General features: G+C 35.2%; 1 protein-coding gene across 1 annotated transcript in view; it reads right to left on the bottom strand.

The window, feature by feature from the left end:
* LMBRD2 (LMBR1 domain containing 2) overlaps nt 1-21,507 on the bottom strand; it is a 56,640-nt gene that overhangs the window by 8,923 nt on the left and 26,210 nt on the right. Inside the window, exons 7-13 of the mRNA XM_012002374.1 lie at nt 11,964-12,038; nt 10,667-10,780; nt 10,101-10,284; nt 5,813-5,994; nt 4,550-4,683; nt 3,123-3,228; nt 2,534-2,631 (exon numbers count right to left, since the gene is read on the bottom strand). Of these exons, the coding sequence (XP_011857764.1) occupies nt 2,534-2,631; nt 3,123-3,228; nt 4,550-4,683; nt 5,813-5,994; nt 10,101-10,284; nt 10,667-10,780; nt 11,964-12,038 (893 nt within the window). The remainder of the gene's footprint in view (nt 1-2,533; nt 2,632-3,122; nt 3,229-4,549; nt 4,684-5,812; nt 5,995-10,100; nt 10,285-10,666; nt 10,781-11,963; nt 12,039-21,507) is intronic.

Below are 21,507 nucleotides of genomic sequence, written 5' to 3'. Positions count from 1 at the left end.
AAATACTTTGCTAAAGATCCCTTAATAAATGACAGACTTAGAATTTAAATCCCAGACAAAACAAAAACCAAGCAGTTCTTTTATTATATTAGTTCTCAAACTTTTTCAATGATGTACTTCTACACAGAGAGGGAGGAAAAGGGAAGAGAAAGTGGTGAAGGAGAGAGAGAGAGAGAGAGAGAGACGAAGGGAAAACAGGAAAGCAATTTAGAAAAAGTGAAGCTCTCCATTCCATTTTGCAGGAAAAATGTGTAAATATCTAGCTAATCCATAACATATCTACTTGTTTCATTCATATAAAAAATGTTTATTATGTATTACCATTGGGTAAAATTGGGGTTTTGCAGATGATTATGTTAATTCTCTGACTTCAAACATTTCCTTACCATCTTCCTATCCTTGTGAGAGTACTATACTCCAGGATGAGAAGCTCAGAATTAGATCACTGTCTCTGGGAAGGTTTTATCTTTGTGGAAAGTGTCAGGAAACAACATTACGCTCTCTAGGCAGGTAAGTCTGAATATTCACTCTGGGTGTGGCTGCATTGCTCATAGCATGGGAATTAGACTAATTCTGGCAGCATTTCAAATGAAAATGAACTTATCAAGTCAACCTATCATTGAAATGTCAGTAAGGCATTGCTTCGGGTGTTCTATAACAGAACATCTATTCTGTGAGTTAATCTGAAAATTAACTTTTTTTCCCCTTAAAGACAAAATGGCACTCAAAGTTTATCCTGATTAGAAAGACACTTTTAATGATTATATTTAAGTTTAACAATTTTCCTTTCTCTAGACATAGTGATTCCTTATAGCTAAGATTTTATAGTTGACAGAGCATTATTCTGCCCCATATCACTTGATCCATATAACCATCTAACAAGGTAAGAAGAAATGCTAATCTTGCCAACATAACTGCTAACATTAAAAAAATTTATATATTACAAGTTCTTAATGTTCCACTTTATTAACTTTTCAAATGATTAAGCACATAATAAAAACATAGTTTTAGGCACACAAAGTGTGACTAGACTCTTCTTTTAATACATCATTTTCACACTGTAGATCTGTTACTGTCTTCTCCACCTAAAGAAAACACTCAAAATATTAGATTCGCTATCAGTTCATATTAAAAGTATTATTTTAAGGGAGGAGAACACCCCTCATATTGTCTTATGCCCTATTTCTGCCTATAAAGAAAGAAGAAGTAAAAACTAAAGGGCAGAAATGGAATCCACTGGCAGATAGCCCAGCACCACGCCCTGGGACTGGTAGTTAAACATCAGCCCCTGGCCTAACTGCTTGTGTTATCTATAGATTTCAGACATTGTATGGAAAAGCATCGTGAAAATCCCTGTCCTGTTCTGTTCCGTTCAGTGCGTACAGCCCCCAGTCACGTACTCCCTGCTTGTTCAGTCATCACAACCCTCACGCAGATCCCCTTAGAGTTGTAAGCCCTTAAAAGGGACAAGAATTGCTCACTCGGGGAGCTCGGTTTTTGGAGACGTGAGCCCACCGATGCTCCCAGCTGAATAAAGCCCTTTCCTTCTACAACTCGGTGTCTGAGGGGTTCTTGTCTGCGGCTCGTCCTGCTACAATTTGAAGTTATAATCTTTTAGTTATTTTACTTATGAGAAAGTAAAATATATTTTTAAAAGTTCAATAGAGAATGTATTTTAAACAATATCTGTTTACTCATTACTGTAATGTTAGTAGATATTATCTGTAACAACTATAAAATGGTATTGGAAGATTTAAATAAAGTAAGTAGATAAAATTTATTTTTCTCAGAAGAGTAAGCAATGAACATTTTTAAGTGTTTTTGAAAAAGTGGTATTTTGGGTATGTCATGGAGCACTTAAGCAATGAAAGAGGGCAGAGTACAGGATGAGGAGGCCTGACATATAAAAAGAAGGAAAGACAGACGCTAGAAGCCAAGTACACCTATCCTTTAAACCCTTTTGAATCTCACTCCTGCCTAGATTCTACCATTCATTCTAATTCCATGAAAAGAGCATTCCATGTGCTTTCTGACACAGGAGAAAATTTCTCCTCTAGTCTTAATGTATAGCTTGATTACAATTGGTCCTCAACTGACCCTTTGTTCTGGCCATGGTCTGAAGCATCTAGACACCCAGCAATAATGATTGGAAAGCTCCAAGGCTAATTTATGTCATTAGAAAAAAGCTGGACAGAAGGGTGTTTTGCAGGCTATGCTAGCTGTCAGTGTCAAAGGCCAGGACTTAAGAGTTAACACTCTGTAATTAATCCTATCATTTTTTAGCCTAAATAGAATAATGTTAAAATAATATTATTTATTATAATAGAATAATAACTCTACCTCTTTCTTCTTTAAATTTTTTAGAGGGAGAATAGCACCTGATCACTCGAGTAGTTCCTTTGAACTATCCCCAGCTTCTCCAAAGCCACAATAAAACAAATTGAAACTCAATCAGTAAACATTGAACAGAGTTTTAAAGAGAAAGGATATCCAGATTTAAGAGCAAAAGAAAAAATAATGTTAAGTTTCTTACCTAAAATAAGTAGCAATGCAGAGAATTACCACCAACATAGGATAATATATATAGAATCCATCTGCAATAAAGGATAAAACTTTCATGGAACCCATAATCTGAAGAGCAAGAAAAAAGTAAGTTAAATTGGAATAGCTCTATAATTTCCATTCCTTTCCTTCATTAGAAAATTTGCCTATAACCAGTCATGCCAATCCATTTGAACTTTTTAAAAAGTAGAAGAAAAGCAGTAAATGGACTTATTTTTTAAAATCTGCTTTTTATTGAGGTTTTCTCTTAAGGAAAATTAATGTAATTATTACTCAAAATTATCACATACATTGACTATAAATATAAAGTTAATATTAGTATAGGTCAGTTCTTTTGATACTGCTCAGTTAGACAACCTATATGAACCAAAAAACATTTTTATCATAAAAGAAGCAAAATCACTTTTATCTAGTCAATAGTAATACATATACAATCTTTAAGAGAAAATTTTACCAGTAACACTATAGAACTTTTCTGCTGGCATTAAAAGAAATTTCACAATAACAGCAACTCATATACATAGTGAAACTAAGGAATTCCATTTTCTGACCATACTTACAGATGTGTAAGCAGTTGGCTGAGTATTCTTGTGAGAGATAGATGAATCCATATGGGTCAAACCCAAGAAATTAAGACATAAAGGAGGTGTCAAACGGCAAAATAGCCTGCAACAAACATTTAAAAATATGTATATAAAAAGTAAAGCAGCAAAATACATTTTATATTATACTGAGATGTATTAAAAACATTTCAGATAATTATAGCTAAAATTTTCATCTATTTGCTTTATATATACATTGAATTCTTAATGTGACCTGCCCTCACTTACTTGGGAGGTATTCTGAAGATTGCCACACCAATGCCTACATGACTACAGCCTCAAACTCCTTGCTTTTATGGTTTCTGCCATTGCTTTATCCCCACAAATTGTGGAGTGCCTTTCCATGCATCTCCTACAACTAAGTCATCTGTAAAATCCATCTCACAGCATGACAAGGACAGTAACATCCTCAAGGTGAATTGTATTCAGTACATAAAAGAACTGAAGTTGTATCAACATATGTCATTCTGACAAGCACAGACATAAAGTTGTTCAATTCTGTCCAAATAAAAAGAATGCCTTACAAACCCACTTGGATAATTGGGGCTGGGGAGAATACAGTGTGGGTATGAATAAAAAAAAAACATAATATGAGAGAATTCTTTTGTGGTGACAGAACTGTTCTGAATCTTGATTGTGTTGGTGCCTACAGGAATCCATACACACACACACACACAAATGAATAAAGGATTAAAAAAATGGTGAGAACTAAAGTCTGTAGTATATAGTTAACAGTAATGTTTTACTCTCATTTCCCGGTTTTGATATCACTGGGGGTAGAGTGAAGGTTACATAGGACTTTTTATACTATATTTGCAACTTCCTGTGAGTCCATAATTTGAAAAACAACAAAAAAGATGCTTAAAAATACTTTAGATGTCAACTCCTCTACAAAATTATCTAAGTTCATCCTTTATAAATACCTCATTTAACAATAAGAACAACTAATAGATTGTACAATCTCACCCAACTTGAAGATATCTCTCTAAATCCTCTCTAAATTCCTCAGGAAAATTGTTCTTGTTGGTTTTCTCAGTCCTCCTCAACTCAGTGACAGACCACTGAATCTTAGGACACCAGCTAGGTCTGACTTAGTCTCTAAACTCTCCATTGTTTCTACTACTTGCTAATCTCTGGTTGGTAAATCCAGGCTCACTAAGTATGTTTCTTCTGCCTTCTAGCCTAACCCAGCACACCTACTTTAACCTTAAAACTCAAGCAGGAGTTAGCTGGCAATCAACAAACATCAATTTAATATTTAAACCTAATCAATTAGCTGATGGAAATACAGATGTTAGCGGAACACCTGTAAGCAAAAATTAAAGATCTATAAGAATACACTCATTGATGACATTTCTCTTGTTTCTAAACATAATCCAACTTACATGCCACTGAAAAGAAGGCTATAAGCATCAGTCTGGTGATGTGAAGCCAAGTAATAATAGTTAAATACACGAATCCTGAACACAGTAGAATAAACACAGATACTCAGGAAGAAGATGGAAAGGAAGCAAGCAATCTGGAAAAAAACAAAAACAAAGCAGTTTGTTTAAAACAAACAGACTTTAGCACTTAACAATTACAAGCATTATCCTTCATTTTTTTTTTTTCTTTTTTTTTGAGACGGAGTCTCAGCCCTGTAGCCCAGGCTGCAGTGCAGTGGTGCAAACTCGGCTCACTGAAACCTCTACCTTCTGGGTTCAAGTGATTCTCCTGCCTCAGCCTCCTGAGTAGCTGGGATTACAGGCATGTGCCACCATACCCGGCTAATTTTTGTATTTTTAGTAGAGACAGAGTTTCACCACGTTTGCCATGCTGGTCTCAAAGATCCACCCACCTCTGCCTCCCAAAGAGCTGGGATTACAGCCACCACGCCCAGTCTAGCCTCCATTTCTAACATTTATTGATGCTCTATAATTGAAATACAGTAATAGAGAATTTTTAAATCACCCATTAAGATTATGAAAACACCTACATTTCAAACTGTTTAACATCCTAGATCCAAAAGTTTCGAATCTACCTTCTAATGTGAGCATGTTTTCCCATTCCCTTGGCAACTCCTCACATGAGGCCTACAAGTTATGTAGCTTTACTGGCATAAATATAATCAAAGTATTCCCAGGGCCAAGTGTGATGGTTCACGTCTATAATCCCAGCACTTTGGGAGGCTGAAGCAGGAGGATCACTTGAGTGCAAGAGTTCCAGACCAGCCTGGGCAACATGGCAAACCCTGACTCTACAAAAAAATACAAAAATTAGCAGGGGATGGTGGTGCATGGCTGTAGGCCCAGCTACTTGGGAGGCTAAAGTGAGAGGATCTCTTGAGCCTGGAAAATCGAGGCTGCAGTGAGCCATGTTCACGCCACCACACTCCAACTTGGGTGACAGAGCAACATTCTGCCTCCAAAAAAAAAAAAAAAAAGATTCTCAGATTTTTGCACTACCTTGCAACTTTTCATCTCTCCTCAAATAGTTATTAGTTTCTATAGCGTGGGTAAAATAATGAAGCACATTTCTGGAAGTATGAATAACAACACTGCAGAAAACTTCATGGCTTTCATTTTTACTAGAAGAAATACATGGAGGAAATAGTTAAGGATTATACTACGAAGTGACATCTATTTACGACAGACACAAAATAAACTAACCTCGATATAAATATAATTATATGTTTTTTCTGCCAGCTGTATGAAGACCGCAAAGAGGGATAAGACAGGAGTAGTGCTAAAGAATGTGCACTCTGACCACACAACAATCACGGAGAAGATGGACAGAACCACAGCAAGTATCTTGTAAAACCATGGTCGCAAAAGACATTCCCAGTACCATTCTAGAAGATAAAAGAAAAAAATGATTAGGAAAACTATAAAAGAGTTATGGGGTATTTACATTGTTTCAAAATATCTCCCAATAAGATACTTAATTTCAAAGAGAAAAACAACAATTTAATGGCAGAGAAACCAGGCAGATACCACCCTAACCAGATGATCACCCATGATGGGACAAACTGACATCGTGTGCCTCCTGTTGTGATGTACTGATAGGAACATGACATTGCTGCTGTGGTATTCTTATGAAAAATGCAGAACCTGCATCTAATTTTAAAGAAACATCAAATTCAGGGACATTCAACAAAAAACTGGCCTATACCCCCAAAAACATTTTCTGATATATCATAAAACACAAAGACTGAGAAACTGTGTCAGATGAGAGAAAACTAAGGAGACATAACAACTGAATACGATGCATGATCTGGGATTTTTTACAAAAAATATTATTGGGATAATTATAGCAAAATCTGAATAAGGTCTGTAAATAATAGTACAGTATAAATATTAATTTTTTATTTTGATGGCTGTATTTGCCTATGTAGGAAAATATCTTTATTTTTAGAAAGTATACACAGAAACATTTAGGAACAAGGAGGCATCATGTCTGGATACAACTCTAAAATAGTAAGAAAAAATACATACAGATAAAGCAAATCAATATGGCAAAATGTTAACATTGGAGAGCCTAGTTGAAGGGTATATGGGAATATTTTGTACTGTTTTGTTTTATCTTATTTTGTTTTGAGACAGTCTTGCTCTGTTGCCCAGGCTGGAGTGCAGTGGTGTGATCTCGGCTCACTGCAACCTCTGACTCCAGGGTTCAAGCAATTCTCCTGCTTCAGCCTCCCAAATAGCTGGAACTACAGGCGAGTGCCACCACGCCCAGCTAATTTTTTGTATTTTTATTAGATGCGTGCTACCACGCCCAGCTAATTTTTTGTATTTTTATTAGATGCGTGCTACCACGCCCAGCTAATATTTTGTATTTTTAGTAGAGATGGTGTTTCACTGTGTTAGGCAGGATGGTCTCGATCTCCTGACCTCGTGATCCACCCACCTTAGCCTCCCAAAGTGTTAGGATTATAGGTGTAAGCCACCACACTCAGCACCATTTTGGTTTTAAGTCTGAATTTAGGTATAAAGAAAAATTTAAAAAAGAAAGCTCAATAAATTAAAAAGCTGTATTTTTACTTCATTTATTGAATAGTTGAGCTTCTGGTTCACTGTAATTCTTTACAACTTTCCTCTTATCATAATTCCTGGTGATTTCAATACCCACATAAATGATTCCCCTTTCAATACCCTTGTCTCTCATTTCCTTGACCTCCTCTCTAATGAACTTTCCCTCCATCCTACCTCAATTACTTGTTGCTACAGTGATGCTTAAACCTTTTATTATCAGCATCTCCAGCCCTTCCATATAATCGCATTCCAGCATCCTTGTCTCCAAACAATACCTTCATCTAGTACAGTATTTCAACTCCACTGACTGGCCATAGCTGGACGAAAAATCAATTTATTCTATCACATTTCTACTGTTATTTAACACTTTGATGCCCTTCCTTCCTCATGCAGCTCAGATTCCAGTCTTTGAGGACAGTATCACACTTACTTTGCCCCATTTTGCTCCACTGTACCTGTTAAGCTAAACAACACCTAGTTAAATACAACTCCCTGGCTACTCTGAGCCTGCATCCACACAGCTGCACACTGCAGGAGAAAGACACCCAACCTCGTTGACTGGCCTCACTTTAAATTCTTAATCACTAGCTTCAAGTGGGTCCTCAGTACTGTCTCCCTAGCCTACTATAATTCGCCAATCTTCTCCGATGCCCACTCTGCTAGGTAACTATTTTGCACCTTCTCTTCCCTCCTCAAATCTCTAAAATCTCCTCTTCTATACTCACTCTCCACATTTCATTGAGAAAACAAAGCAATCAGAGGAGAATTTTCCCAAGTTTCTACCACTACAACTTCTCAGCTAGTTACATCTGTGCCTTACCTCCACCATTCTCTTCATTGTTCACTATTTCCTACCTCATCTCTACTAGTCAGGAACATTGTCCTAGAAATTCTCTATTGTCTTATCAAATTCTCATTTTTTTCTTTTTTTCTTTTATTTGAGACCAAGTCTCACTCTGTTGCCAGACTGGAGTGCAGTGGCACAATCTCGGCTCACTGCAACCTCCGCCTCCCGGGTTCAAGCGATTCTCCTGCCTCAGCCTCCCAAGTAGCTGGGACTACAGGCATGTGCCACCACGCCCAGCTAATTTTCGTATTTTTAGTAGAGAAGGGTTTTCACCATGTTGGCCAGGATGGTCTCAATCTCTTGACCTTGTGATCTGCCCGCCTCGGCCTCCCAGAGTGCTGGGATTACAGGTGTGAACCACCGTGCCTGGCCTCAAATTCTATTATATCATTTACTAATTACATGTGATAATTTCTCTTGACTATGCCCCCAATCCTCTGTCAGCTACTACCCCTTTCCTCTGTTACCTTTTATAAGGAAAACATTGTTAAGAGTTTTCTAGTCTGTCTCCAATTGCTCCTCTTCCTATTTCTTTTAAATTTCAGTCAGGTTTCTTTATCCTCTCCCCTCACTTCTCTAAAATCCAATGGTGAAGTCTTAATATTTATGATCCTTAATCTATGTGCAACATTTGAAAAGGCACTTTATATACTCTCTTCCTCAAAACACTTCATTGTCCTAATTTTCCTGTCTCACTGGCCCCTCCTTTTCTAATCTTTTCTGCCGGTTACTTCTCATCCACCTAATCTCTAAATTCTGGAGTGCCTCAGACTTGGTCCTCAGACTTTTCTCTTTTCTCTATCTCAATACTTCTTTATTGATTTTACCCTGACCCCATGGTTCACTATACATTGATGGTACTCTAATTCATATCTGTAGTTCAGACTTCTCCCTTGAATTTCAATTTCTATAATCAACTGCCTATTCAGCATCTTTACACCTTTATGTTTATTGTCTGTTTTCCTCACTCCACAAGGGTAGGAATTTCTGTCTTTTTAAATTGATATGTACCAAGCTACCAAGCACCCAACAATACATAGCACTAATGTACCCAGATATTTGTTGAATGAATGAAAACAGATACCACATCATTCCTTCATTTAATTACGAAGCATTTTTGTTAAAGTTTTCTGAGATGTTTGTTATAGCCATTAAGTCTTCATACTGAAAACCAAACATGCAAAGGAGAATCAAGTGAATATAACCATTTATTTGAATAAATAAGGTAAATAGAAGTTTTAATACTGTGACACTTTTGTACTTGCATTAAGTTTCTTCACACTAAATTTGACAACACTTGAAGGGACTGCCATAAATTATCAAAAAGGAGAAAAACGATAACTACAGAGTATAGGTTTTATAATAAGACTAATAAATGTAAATAATCAAAGAGGACTATTTAGGGGAATATTTCAGTAGTATGTCAAGACTGAAGAAGAGACTCAAGCTTGTGATGTAAAATTACTTACAATTCTAACTATTTTAAGTACAGTCATGTGTCACATAACAACATTCCAGTCAATGATGGACTGCATATACAATGGTGATCCCATAAAATCACAATACTGCATTTTTACTATTATCTTTTCTATGTTTATATACACAAATACTTACCACTGTGCTACAACTGCCTACATTATTCAGTACAGTGACATACTGTATAGGTTTGTAGCCTAGAAGTAATAAGCCATACCATATTGCCTACATGTGTAGTGGGCTATACCATCTATCTAGGTTTAGTATGTACCCTATGATGCACATGCAATGATGAAATTGCCTAACAACACATTTCTCAGAGTAATCCCAGTCATTAAGCAATACATAATTGTATACATTGTGCATTATATAAAATATGCTTGATGTATACATTTTTTTATAGAATTTTTATTATTTGTGAAGTAACAGTGGAAACTAATGATTATATGTTATATGATAAGTAAAACAGTTATTTTGGGGAAATGTTACCAGATACTTAATATCACATGGTACAAAATTTTGCATTGGTGAAAACACATAATTTTTTTCTACAGACAACTTTTCATCATTACAGTTTGAAATTTATATTAAATTACATACCAAATGTAGGATTATAAAAATATTGGATAAATCGATTTTCTGGCTCTGGAGATTGAAAGGTGTGAACAAACTGACGAGTAGCACTAGTTTCATTTTTTGCTACATCTTCTAGATAAAATGCTTGTTCCAAAAGAATCTGCCATTGTACTTGAGTTCGACGGTGTCTCTGAACTGAATAAATCACCTAAAAAAGAGAATGGGGGTAGACCTGGCAGTGTTCTGATCCAACAGTGGTTCAGTTCTCCACTAGGGAGCATGTTTTGATTGTCACAACAACGGGAAAGTGCTAGGGCATTTACTGGGTCAGGCTGAGAATATTAAGGTTCTAAAATGATGTAACAGTTTTATATAATGTAACAGTTATGCTCAGTGAAGAATTCTCCCTCCTCAAATGCCAATAGTACCCCTGCTGGTATACACAGAGATAAAATATTTCAAAGAATAATAAGGACAGGATGAAAGGAAGTTTCAATACACATTCACTAAACATTCCTCTTATATGAGCAATGATTATAAGTCTAATTAAAATCATCATTAAGTAAAATACTTACAATTAACAAAGTTACCTGTTTATGCAGTTTTACCAGACTTTTTTCACTTGGGTAAATATTATGCTTTTCATCAAAATCTTCATAATCATCCATGTTTCTCCCCATTTTTTCCTGATACTCTGTAGGGCACTAAAAAAAAAAAAAAAAAAAAAAAAAAAAAAAAAAAAAAAGTAGACTTTTAAAAATCTTAATTGTAAAAAGATAAAAATTTATTTTTATTAAAAATCTTTCATTCTTGAGCAGTTCTAATTTTTTCAAAAACATCTTCCTACTTTATTGTCATCTCTAGTTAGACTTCATCTGCTGATATTTTCTTGAAAATATCTTAAAAGGTGTACTGAGTTTCTTCTCACCTCTATAATATTAATCTTTGTGTTCATATATACTAGATAGATATAGATGGCTATAGGCAGGGGAACTTACCTACAGGAAGCAACTAGTATTTGAGAGGATTATTCTAAGTAGGATAAATTATTTTTCTAGCTAAAGAATGAAGCAAAATCATGACAAATCCAAGATGCTGAATTTTTGAAAGGCATAGCACAGAGAAATAAATACATGAATTTAAAGTCATCTTCTATACTACTATTCATTTATTACCTATATGAACTTGGGCAACTTAGTTAACCTCTCTTAGGAGTTCTCAAAAAGTAGCAAATGTGAGATAAATAGTTAGAAAAGTGATTCCAATGAATATTATCTTAGCCAAACAGAACACTAGGCAAGAATCAGTATAACAGATTTAAAATATAGGAAAATAAATATTTCTATCATTCTGTGGGTTTAGAAGACAGTTGGGGAACTGCAAATAACCATTTCTGGAAGTATATAAATACCCCTAATTCAATACCAATGCATCAAAACCTTAACTATATGGTTTACTAAATACCTATGCTAACATCACTCATTTTATGATATATGTCATGAATATATTAATGAAAATATTGGTAAAATAACGTGTAGGTAGCTGATTGTAAGATATTACTGAGGCTTTAGTTTATTTTTACAGGAGATATGCCTTTAGTGAACATATACAATGACAGTTTAAAGGTTTATTTCCATCATTGTCATGACAATCCTTATATATTAGTCAACCTCTATCTCCATATTTCAACAGAAAGTACTGCCAATAATTAGTGTTAAACTTGCAGTAATTAAAAAAAAATTCAAAGTACAAAAGGTATTTGGTTAATATTTCTATGAAAATGAGTTTAAGACCTCAGCTATAGGCTGTTTTCATACTTTTCTGGTACTTTTGGTATAATATATAAGTGTGTATTTCAAAAGGAAACAGATAAAATGATTTCATTACCTTTTTAAGTATTGTATCAACACATTTTCTCAATGGGTGATTATATTTGATGCTTTCATTCACTTTACGAACCTCCTATAAAAACAGTAAAATAAATAAACATATTTCGATTTCTACAGATCACATATTCCAAATGAGAATGCATTAAGTACTATATATTTTCTCACAAGTTCAACTTCAACACAAATTACTTTGCATTACATGAATAAAGGTTCTTAAGAACACAAGTAAAAATACAAAGTCACTGAATAGCTATTTCCATACCCTGAACTTTTTCTTACTTTTTAGATTCACTCTCTCATCACTTCATTACTTGGTGCACAAAAAAGAATAAGCATTATTTAAAAGTCCACAAAAGATCAGACAAACTTTGTGGTCCTAAAAGAACAGGGCTATATTCCTCTGGCTTACTCATCAAGATCAATTATCTCATTATCTAAAATATAGTGAAAAATCAGAGGAAGCAAAAAAGGCTACAAATGTCACAAAGTGCCAGGTCTTTCCTATAAGAGTACTCTAGAGCAGTCATGATTGATTAACTCCATACTTGATTATGAGGAGCACACTATCTGCTGGCGGGGCACAGTGGCTCAGGCCTGCAATGCCAGCACTTTGGGAGGCTAAGGCAGGTAGATCACTTGAGTTCCAGAGTTTAAGACCAGTTTTGGCAATATGGTGAAACCCCGTCTCTACCAAAAATACAAACATTAGCCAGTCTCATAACCTGGTCTCTAAATAAATAAATAAAAATTTAAAAATAGAATAATTTAAAAACAAACAAACAAAACAGCACACTATTTGCCAGTACTGTGCTAGGTGTAAGGACCCCATAATCCCTATAGAGGGCAGGGAGAGAAGACAAGGAATTGTCAGTCTTAAAATTTCAGTCCAGTAATGCGATAAATAAGCAATTCTGATTATAAAAGGCATAAAAGGGTTAAAGAGAAGACTCTTTAGAGCCAGTAGTTCCTAAGGAATCACAATATTCTATAATATTCATGAAATTTTTAAGAAGCTGAAACCACTGTTTTAGTCAGGTGAAATAGCATGTTCACAGCCTGGAAAGCATAAGAGAACTGAGCAGGATATTTAGAAGAACATTCTGGGGCACAGAGTAGAGAAAGGCTTTTAGGGATATAAAACTCAAGGCAGAGAAGCCATCTAGCACACAGACAAAATTGTGAAAAAATATTTATAATTTATATGACAAAGACTCATCCTTAATATGTGATGAGCTCTTACAAATCAACAGAAAAATGGGAACACAGAAAAAATGCCATTGGCCAATAAATGTCTAAAAAGATATTTGAGCTCACTAAAAACAGTTACAGATTTTAAAAATAAGTTTTTTTTCAAAATTGACATTATGTAAAGAGGTAAGACTGTGGGAAAACAGGCCCTCCTATACACAGTAAAAAGTGATACAATCTATTTAAAGGTAATTTCACAACTATTGAAGTTTAGAATATGTATACTTTATAAATAATCTGTACCAGTAGACACTATTCCTGTTAAGGAATTTAGCTTAATGAGAAAAACAAACATAAATAAAAATGATGTGGAAACTACTGTCAGAGAAAATTACGAGGTGCTCTGAGAGGGGAGAATGAAGAGTGGGAGACTTTCTGATTAGCTGATTATTTAAAATGAGATGAAACAAATATATAGAAGTCAGTCAACCAAAGGGAGAGACTAGAATATTCCTGGCTGAGAGAAAGGGATGGGACACACAAAGGCCTCCAGGCCTAAGTGAGCACATTACTTGAAGGGACTGAAAAAAGTCCAGTGTGATTATAGGGAAAGGGAGATTAAGGGTCTGCATAGCACTGGATCAGGCTGAAAGAGCAAGATCAAAGTGATCCTAGAAGCCCTTAATCATGGTTTATTTTGAGGTTAATGTGTGAGGCCTACACATGACAGTGACAAGATAAGACTCGGGTTTTTAAGAGGTCACCTGGAAGCATCATTACATCTATTTTCCATTACTAAGCTGCCTTAAAGTTTCTTGACTTGTTAGCACAAATTTATCATACTTTGAATATGAACTATATAATTTGTTTATATATTACATGTGAAATATCATGTTTTTTTCTTTACTTAGCCATATTAAAAAACAAGTACTGAAACAATTAACATTTGCTATATCTGTTATAAATTTAGGCTTCCTTCAAAAGTTCATAATTTTAATAAAGCATGGAAAGTATTTGAAATATACTGTTTGCTTTCTTTATACAAAATAATGTAACTTTGAGCTCTTTCATTACTGTGTCTCATCAAATTCTTTTTTAAGCAGGTTAGACAACATTCATGAAGGAAGGCTAACAGGCAGTTTTCAGTGGAAATAAGTAGCTGTTTCTCCCTCCCTAAAATTCTCTACCTAGAAAAATGACAAAAGGTAGAGGTGACCTTTTAGGCCATCTAGCAAATACCTTTTGAATGATTTGACATAGTTTATAAGTTTTATTAATGCTTCAAAGAAAGGTAATAGATACACAAATGCATATATCAGTTTCAGAGAGAAACATATCATAAAAATACCAAACAGTTTTTATAAAACTACATTTGGGAGATTAAATGGATAGCTGAAACCAATAAAGTGATTGAATTTTGTTATCTGTCAAATGACTAGACTTCTCAGTATGGCATTCAAAGCCAAGATATAGCTTTATCTTTCCAATGTAAACTTCATGCTCAAATTAATTTGGTTTTAAAACTTCCTGATATCTGCCTGGAATGTCATCAGCTATCAAAATTCTACCCATTCTGCAAGGCCCAGGCTCTCCTTCACGTCCTCTGACTGTTATTCAGTAGTGATAACCTCTCCATACTAGAGCATTTTCTTTTTATCATTCATGCCACATTTACCACATACTGTAAGGGACTCTGTCCAATTTTCTACTCTAGAAAGTCAGTAGAATAGGAATTTCTATTCCGGCCAGTTCTGCATAGCACTTAACATGGCAGGAAGATAGTATTTTTTAAATGATAAATACGTTTCTCCTCAGTTTATAAGTTTCCAGATATTCGGAAAAGCAGAAAGAATCCCAAAATACCTTGAATTATATGGCCACAGAAATTCATACACAGGAGGTGGAGCAAGATGGCTGAACAGAATTCTCCACTGATTGTCCTCCTCACAGGAACACCAAATTAAGCAACTATCCACACAAAAAAGTGCCTTCATAAAAACCAAAAAACAAGGTACAACCTCAGCCACTGTTGGGTATAGTACTAAGTGGGCTCTTGGGGCCCCAGATTGCAGGACTTGGCTCTTAGACAGCATTGTTGAACCTTCGCTGGGCCAGACAGGAGTCCAGTGCCCTGAAGGGAAAGTCCCAGGCATGGCAGCATTCACCACAAGCTGACTGAAGAGATCTTGGGCCTTGAAGGACTTTGTCTTGTGGCTTGGGTGCCAGTTTAGCTACAGGTAGATTCCTACAGTTTCTGGCTCCAGGCCCTGGCTCCCAGATGGCATCTCTGGACACACCCCAACTCAGGGAGAATTTGCCACTCTGAAGGGAAGAACAAAAGCTGGGTTGGCTTTGCCACCCGCTGACTGTAGAGGACCAGGGCCTTGAGCAAACATAGACGGTAGCTAGGCAGTGGTTACCGTGGGCCTTGGGCAAGATGCAGTACCATAACTTCAGGTCTAACCCAGTGCAGTCCCAGTGATGGTGGCCACAGGGGTGCTTGTGACACCCCTCTCCCACCTCCAGGAAGCTCAGGACAAAGAGAGAGACTCCAGTTGTTCGGGAGAAAGCAAGGGAAGGGAACAAGAGTCTCTGCCTGATGCTCCAGAGAATTCTTCCAGATCTTATCCAAGACCACCAAGGTGGCACACATCTACAAGTCTGCAAGAACCACAGCATTATGGGGTTTCGGGTGTCCCCTAATATAGATACAGCTGCAGTGACCAAAAACTTAGATTACAATACCCAAGTCCCTTCAAATACCTGGAAAGCTTTTCCAAGAAGGATGGCTACAAATAAGCCCACACTGCAAAGACTATAAAGAATACCTAATTTTTCAATGTCTGGACACCAATGAACATTCACAAGAATCAAGACCATCCAGAAAAACATGACCTCACCAAACGAACTAAATAAGGCACCAGGGCCGAGCACAGTGGCTCACTCCTATAATCCTAGCACTTTGGGAGGCTGAGGCTGGATGTCACTTGAGCTCAGGAGTTTGAGAACAGCCTGGGCAACAGTGAAACGCTGTCTCTACAAAAATACAAAAATTAGCTGTGTGTGGTGGTTTGTGCCTGTAGTACCAGCCACCAGCTACTTGGACGGCTGATGTGAGAGGATGACTTGAGCCCAGGAGGTGGAGACTACAGTGAGCCACAATCATGCCAGCCTGGACAACACAGTGAGACCCTGCCTCAAAGAAATTAAATAAAATAGATAACAAGGCACCAGGGGCCAATCCTGAAGACACAGAGATATGTGCCCTTTCAGACACAGAATTCAAGATAGCTGTTTCAAGGAAACTCAACAAAATTCAAGGTAACCCAGAGAAGGAATTCAGAATCCTATCAGGTAAATTTAACAAAGCTGTTGAAAGAATTAAAAATAATCAAGTAGAAATTCTGGAGTTGAAAAATGCATTGACATATTGAAGAATGCATGAGAGTATCTTAACAGCAGAATTGATCATGCAGAAGAAAGAATCAGTGAGCTACAAGACACTTGAATATTTGGCTATTTGAAAATACGGTTAGAGGAGACAAAAATAATAAAAAAGAAATGACAAATGTCTATAAAATCTAGAAAATAGCCTCAAAAGGCCAAATTTAAAAGTTACTGGCCTTAAAGAGGAGGTAGAGTGAGAGATAAGGGTAGAAAGTTTATTCAAAGTGATAATAATAGAGAACATCCCAAACCTAAAGATATCAATATTTAAGCACAAGAAGATTATAGAACACCAAGCAGATTTATCCCAAATAAGACTATCTCAAGATATTTAATAATCAAACTCTCTAAGGTCAAGGATAAAGAAAGGATCCTAAAAGCAGCAGGAGAAGAGAAACAAATAACACATAATGAAGCTCCAATACATCTGGCAATAGGCTTCTCAGTGGAAACCTTACAGGTCAGGAGAGTGACAGGATATATTTTAAATGCTGACAGAAAACAAAAAACAAAAAACAACTTATCCTAGAATAACATATCCAGTGAAAATATTCTTCAAACATGAAAGAGAAATAAATGTTTCCAGACAAACAAAAGCTAAGCGAATTCATCCATACCAGTCCTGTTCTATAATAAATGTTAAAGGGAGTTCTTCAGTCTGAAAGAAAAGGACATCGATGAGCAATAAAAATCATCTGACGGTACAAAACTCATTGGTAACAGCAAGTACACAGAAAAACAAAGAATATTATTAACACTATAACTGTGGTGTGAAAACTACTCATATCTTGAGACAAACCAATGAAAAATAACTATGACAACTTTTTAAGACACAGATAGTATAATAATACATAAATATAAAAAAAAGTTAAAAGTAGAGGGAAGAAGTGAAATCTAGTTTTTATTAGTTTTCTGTGTTTATTTTTGCAATCAATGTCAAGCTGTCATCAGTTTAAAATAACAGGCTATAAGATATTACTCACAAGCCTCAAGTAACCTCAAACCAAAAAGCATACAACAGATACACACAAGATAAGAAGCAAGAAGTTAAAACATACCACCAGAGAAAATCACCTTCACAAAAAGGAAGACAGGAAGGAAGGAAAGAAGAGAATATCACGAAACAACCAGAAAACAGATAACAGAATGGCAGGAGTAAGTCCTCACTTATCAGTAATAACACTGAATGTAAATGAACTAAACTCTTCAATCTAAAGACACAGAGTGGCTGTATTGATAAAAAGACATTACAACTGATACTGCAGAAATTCAAAGGATAATTAGAGACTTCTAATGAACAACTATATGCCAATAAATTGGAAAACCTAGAAGAAATGGACAAATTCCTAGACACATGCAACTTACCAAGATCAAACCATGAAAGAAATCCAAAACCTGAACAGATCAACAAGTAATAAAATCACAGTTGTAATAAAAAGTCTTCCAGCAAAGAAAAGCCCAAGACCCAATGGTTTCACTGCTGAATTTTACCAAGCATTTAAAGAACACAAATCCTACTCAAACTATTCTGGAAAACAGAGGAGGAGGGATACTTCCAAACTCAATCTATGAGGCCAGTATTGCCCTGATTCCAAAATCAGAAACAGACACATCAAAAAAAGAAAACTGCAGGCCAATATCCCCAATGGACACTCAAGAAAAAATCCTCAACAAAACACTAGCAAAACGAATTCAAGACCACGTTGAAAAGGTCATCCATCTGATCAATTCAGATTTATACCAGGAATGCAAGAATGGTTTGACATATGGAAATCAATCAATGTGATATATCATATTAATAGAGTGAAGAAAAAAAACCATATAAGCATTTCTATTGATGCTGAGAAAGCACTGACAAAATTCAACATCCCTTTATGATAAAAACCGCAAAAAATCCCTGAATATACAGGGAACATACCTCAACACTATAAAAGTCATATATGACAGACCCACAGCTAGTATCATACTGAATGGGGAAAAATTGAAAGCCTTTCCTTTAAGATCTAGAACAAGACAAGGATGCCCACTTTCACTACTGTTATTCAGTATAGTACTGGAAGTCCTAAGTAAAGCAATCAGACAAGAGAAAGATATAAAAGGCATCAAACTTGGAAAGAAAGAAGTCAAATTATCCTTGTTTTCAGGTGATAAATCTTACATTTGGAAAAACCTAAAAACTCCACCAAAAAACTATTAGAAGGGATAAACAAATTCTGTAAAGCTGCAGTACACAAAATCAACATTCAAAAATCAGTAGCATTTCTATATGTCAACCACAAACAATCTGAAAAAGAAATCGCATTTACAATCTCTATAACACAAACAAAATACCAAGGAATTAGCCAAATAAGTGAAAGATCTCTACAATGAAAACTATAAAACACTGATGCAAGGAATTGAAGAGAACACAAAAAAATAAAAAGGTATTCCATTTTCATGGATTGGAATAATCAATATTGTTAAAATGTCCATACTACTGAAAGCAATCTACAATTTCAATGCCATCTCTATCAAAATATCAATGACATTCTTAACAGAAATAGAAAAAACAATCCTAAAATTTATATGGAACCACAAAAGATCCTCAACTGCCAAAGCTATTTTAAGTAAAAAGTGCAAAACTGGAGGAATCACATTATCTGACTTTAAACTACATAATAAAGCTATAACCAAAACAGCATGGTGTTAGGATAAAAACAGACCAATGGTACAGAATAGAGAACCCCAAAATAAATCCATACATCTACAGTGAACTCATTTTTGACAAGGGCTCCAAGAACATACGATGAGGAAAGGATAGTCTCTTCAATAAATGGTGCCAGGAAAACTGGAAAACTGGATATATGCAGAAGAATGAAACTAGACCAGATATCTCCCCATATATAAAAATCAAATCAAAATGATTTAAAGACTTAAATCTAAGAACTCAAACTATGAAACTAATATGAGAAAACATTGGAGAAACTCTCCAGGATATTGGACTGGGCAAAGATTTCTTCAGTAATAACCTATAAGCACAGGCAATCAAAGCAAAAGTGAACAAATGGGATCACATCAAGTTAAAAAGCTTCTGCAGAGCAAAGGAAACTATCAACAAAATGAAGCGATAACCCACAGAATAGGAGAAAATATTTGTAAACTATCTTTCTGACAAGAGGTTAATAACCAGAATATATAAGGAATTCAAACAACTCCACGAGAAAAAAAAAATGTAATAATCTGATTAAAAATGGGCAAAAGATTTTAATTTCTCAAAAAAAAAATGGCAAACAGGCAAAAACAGGCATTTTAGAGTTTTCATTGTAGAGATGTTTCACTTATTTGGCTAATTCCTTGATATTTTATTTGTGTTATAGCAATTGTAAATGGGGTTTCTTTTTCAGGTTGTTTGCTGTTGACATATAGAAATGCTACTGATTTTTGAATCACTAATCATCAAAAAGATGTAAATCAAAGCTACAATGAGATATCATCTCACCCCGGTTAAAATGGGTTTTATCCAAAATACAGGCAATAATGTAATGTAAATTAGTACAACTACTATGCAGAACAGTTTGCAGGCTCCTCAAAAAAAATTAAAAAAAAAAAAAAAGCTACTATGTGTTCCAGCAATTACACTGCTAGGTATATAACCAAAACAAGGAAATCATTATATCAAAGAAATGTCTGTACTCCTATGTTTATTGCAGCAGTACTCACAATAGCCAAGATTTAGAAGCAACCTAAGTGTCCATCAACGTATGAATGGATAAAGAAAATGTGGTACATATACACAACAGAGGACTATTCAGCCATTAAATCGGAATGAGATCCAGTCATTTGCAATAATATGGGTGGAGCTAGAGGTCACTATGTTAAGTGAAATAAGTCAGGCACAGAAAGACAAACTTCACATGTTCCCATTTATTCATGGGGCTGGGAGGGGTTATGAGTAGAAGGGAGGGTGGGAAGTGGGAATGGTAATGGATACAAAAATATAGCTAGAGTGAATAATATCCAGTGTTTGATAGAACAGGGTGACTACAGTCAATAATGTAATTGTACATTTTAATAACTAAATGAAAATAAGCAGATTGTTTGTCACATAAAGAAAAGTAAATGCTTGAGGTGATGAGTATGTACAAAAACGTTTTAAAACCCCAGAAAAACAAACAAAAAAAGAAATTCATACCTGAGAAATCATGCATTGTTTTTGATGGAAAGAGGTTCAGAGTTATCTTGCTGTCTATGTGTACCTACTGCTATTTTCAAAACATTCATTTTTAAAGAGTGGTTTCTTATCTAAAATTTCTTACACAGCTTAAAACCTAAGAATACTATACTAAAATAGCACAGAAGTCACCAATGCCGGTCCTTAATTTTCCACATCTTATTTCTAAGCAGAGGGCTCCTATTTAAAAATAACAACAAAATCTATTCTATTCAGACAGCAAAGTTTCGTCTAGGGAAAAATCCATAACTCACATAATACCTATATTTATTTTTTTGCAGGAACGTTGAATAAATTAGTGAAATCCAAATTCCTCAAATCTGAAACAACTGAATTTAATACCAACTTTTGGATGGAATGCTATCAAATTTAAATTTAAATTAATTTCTTTTATCAAATCTTATCGAAATATCAGTTTTCAACTATTTCAATTTTTTTAAAAATTCAAAATTTCAAATATAAATGTAAAATTTATCAAATATAAATTATCTTCTTTCAAAAGATGTAATAACATTCATCATAGGAATGTTGAATATAACAGGAAATTTAATCATTTCAATTTAAATAATACTATTTATAGACTCACTCCTACATTTAAATCAATATTTTCTGCTGTAGTTCTTACATTCTGTAGAGAATAAATGCTGCAAAGCCAACATAAAATTTTCTAATCACAGTATACATTCATTTGTTCATT

This window comes from Mandrillus leucophaeus, unplaced genomic scaffold (genome assembly GCF_000951045.1).
Source record: "Mandrillus leucophaeus isolate KB7577 unplaced genomic scaffold, Mleu.le_1.0 Scaffold684, whole genome shotgun sequence".
Classification (NCBI taxonomy): Eukaryota; Metazoa; Chordata; class Mammalia; order Primates; family Cercopithecidae; genus Mandrillus; species Mandrillus leucophaeus.
The sequence above is the reverse complement of the archived record's forward strand: the minus strand, read 5'-3'. Positions and strand labels throughout refer to the sequence as shown.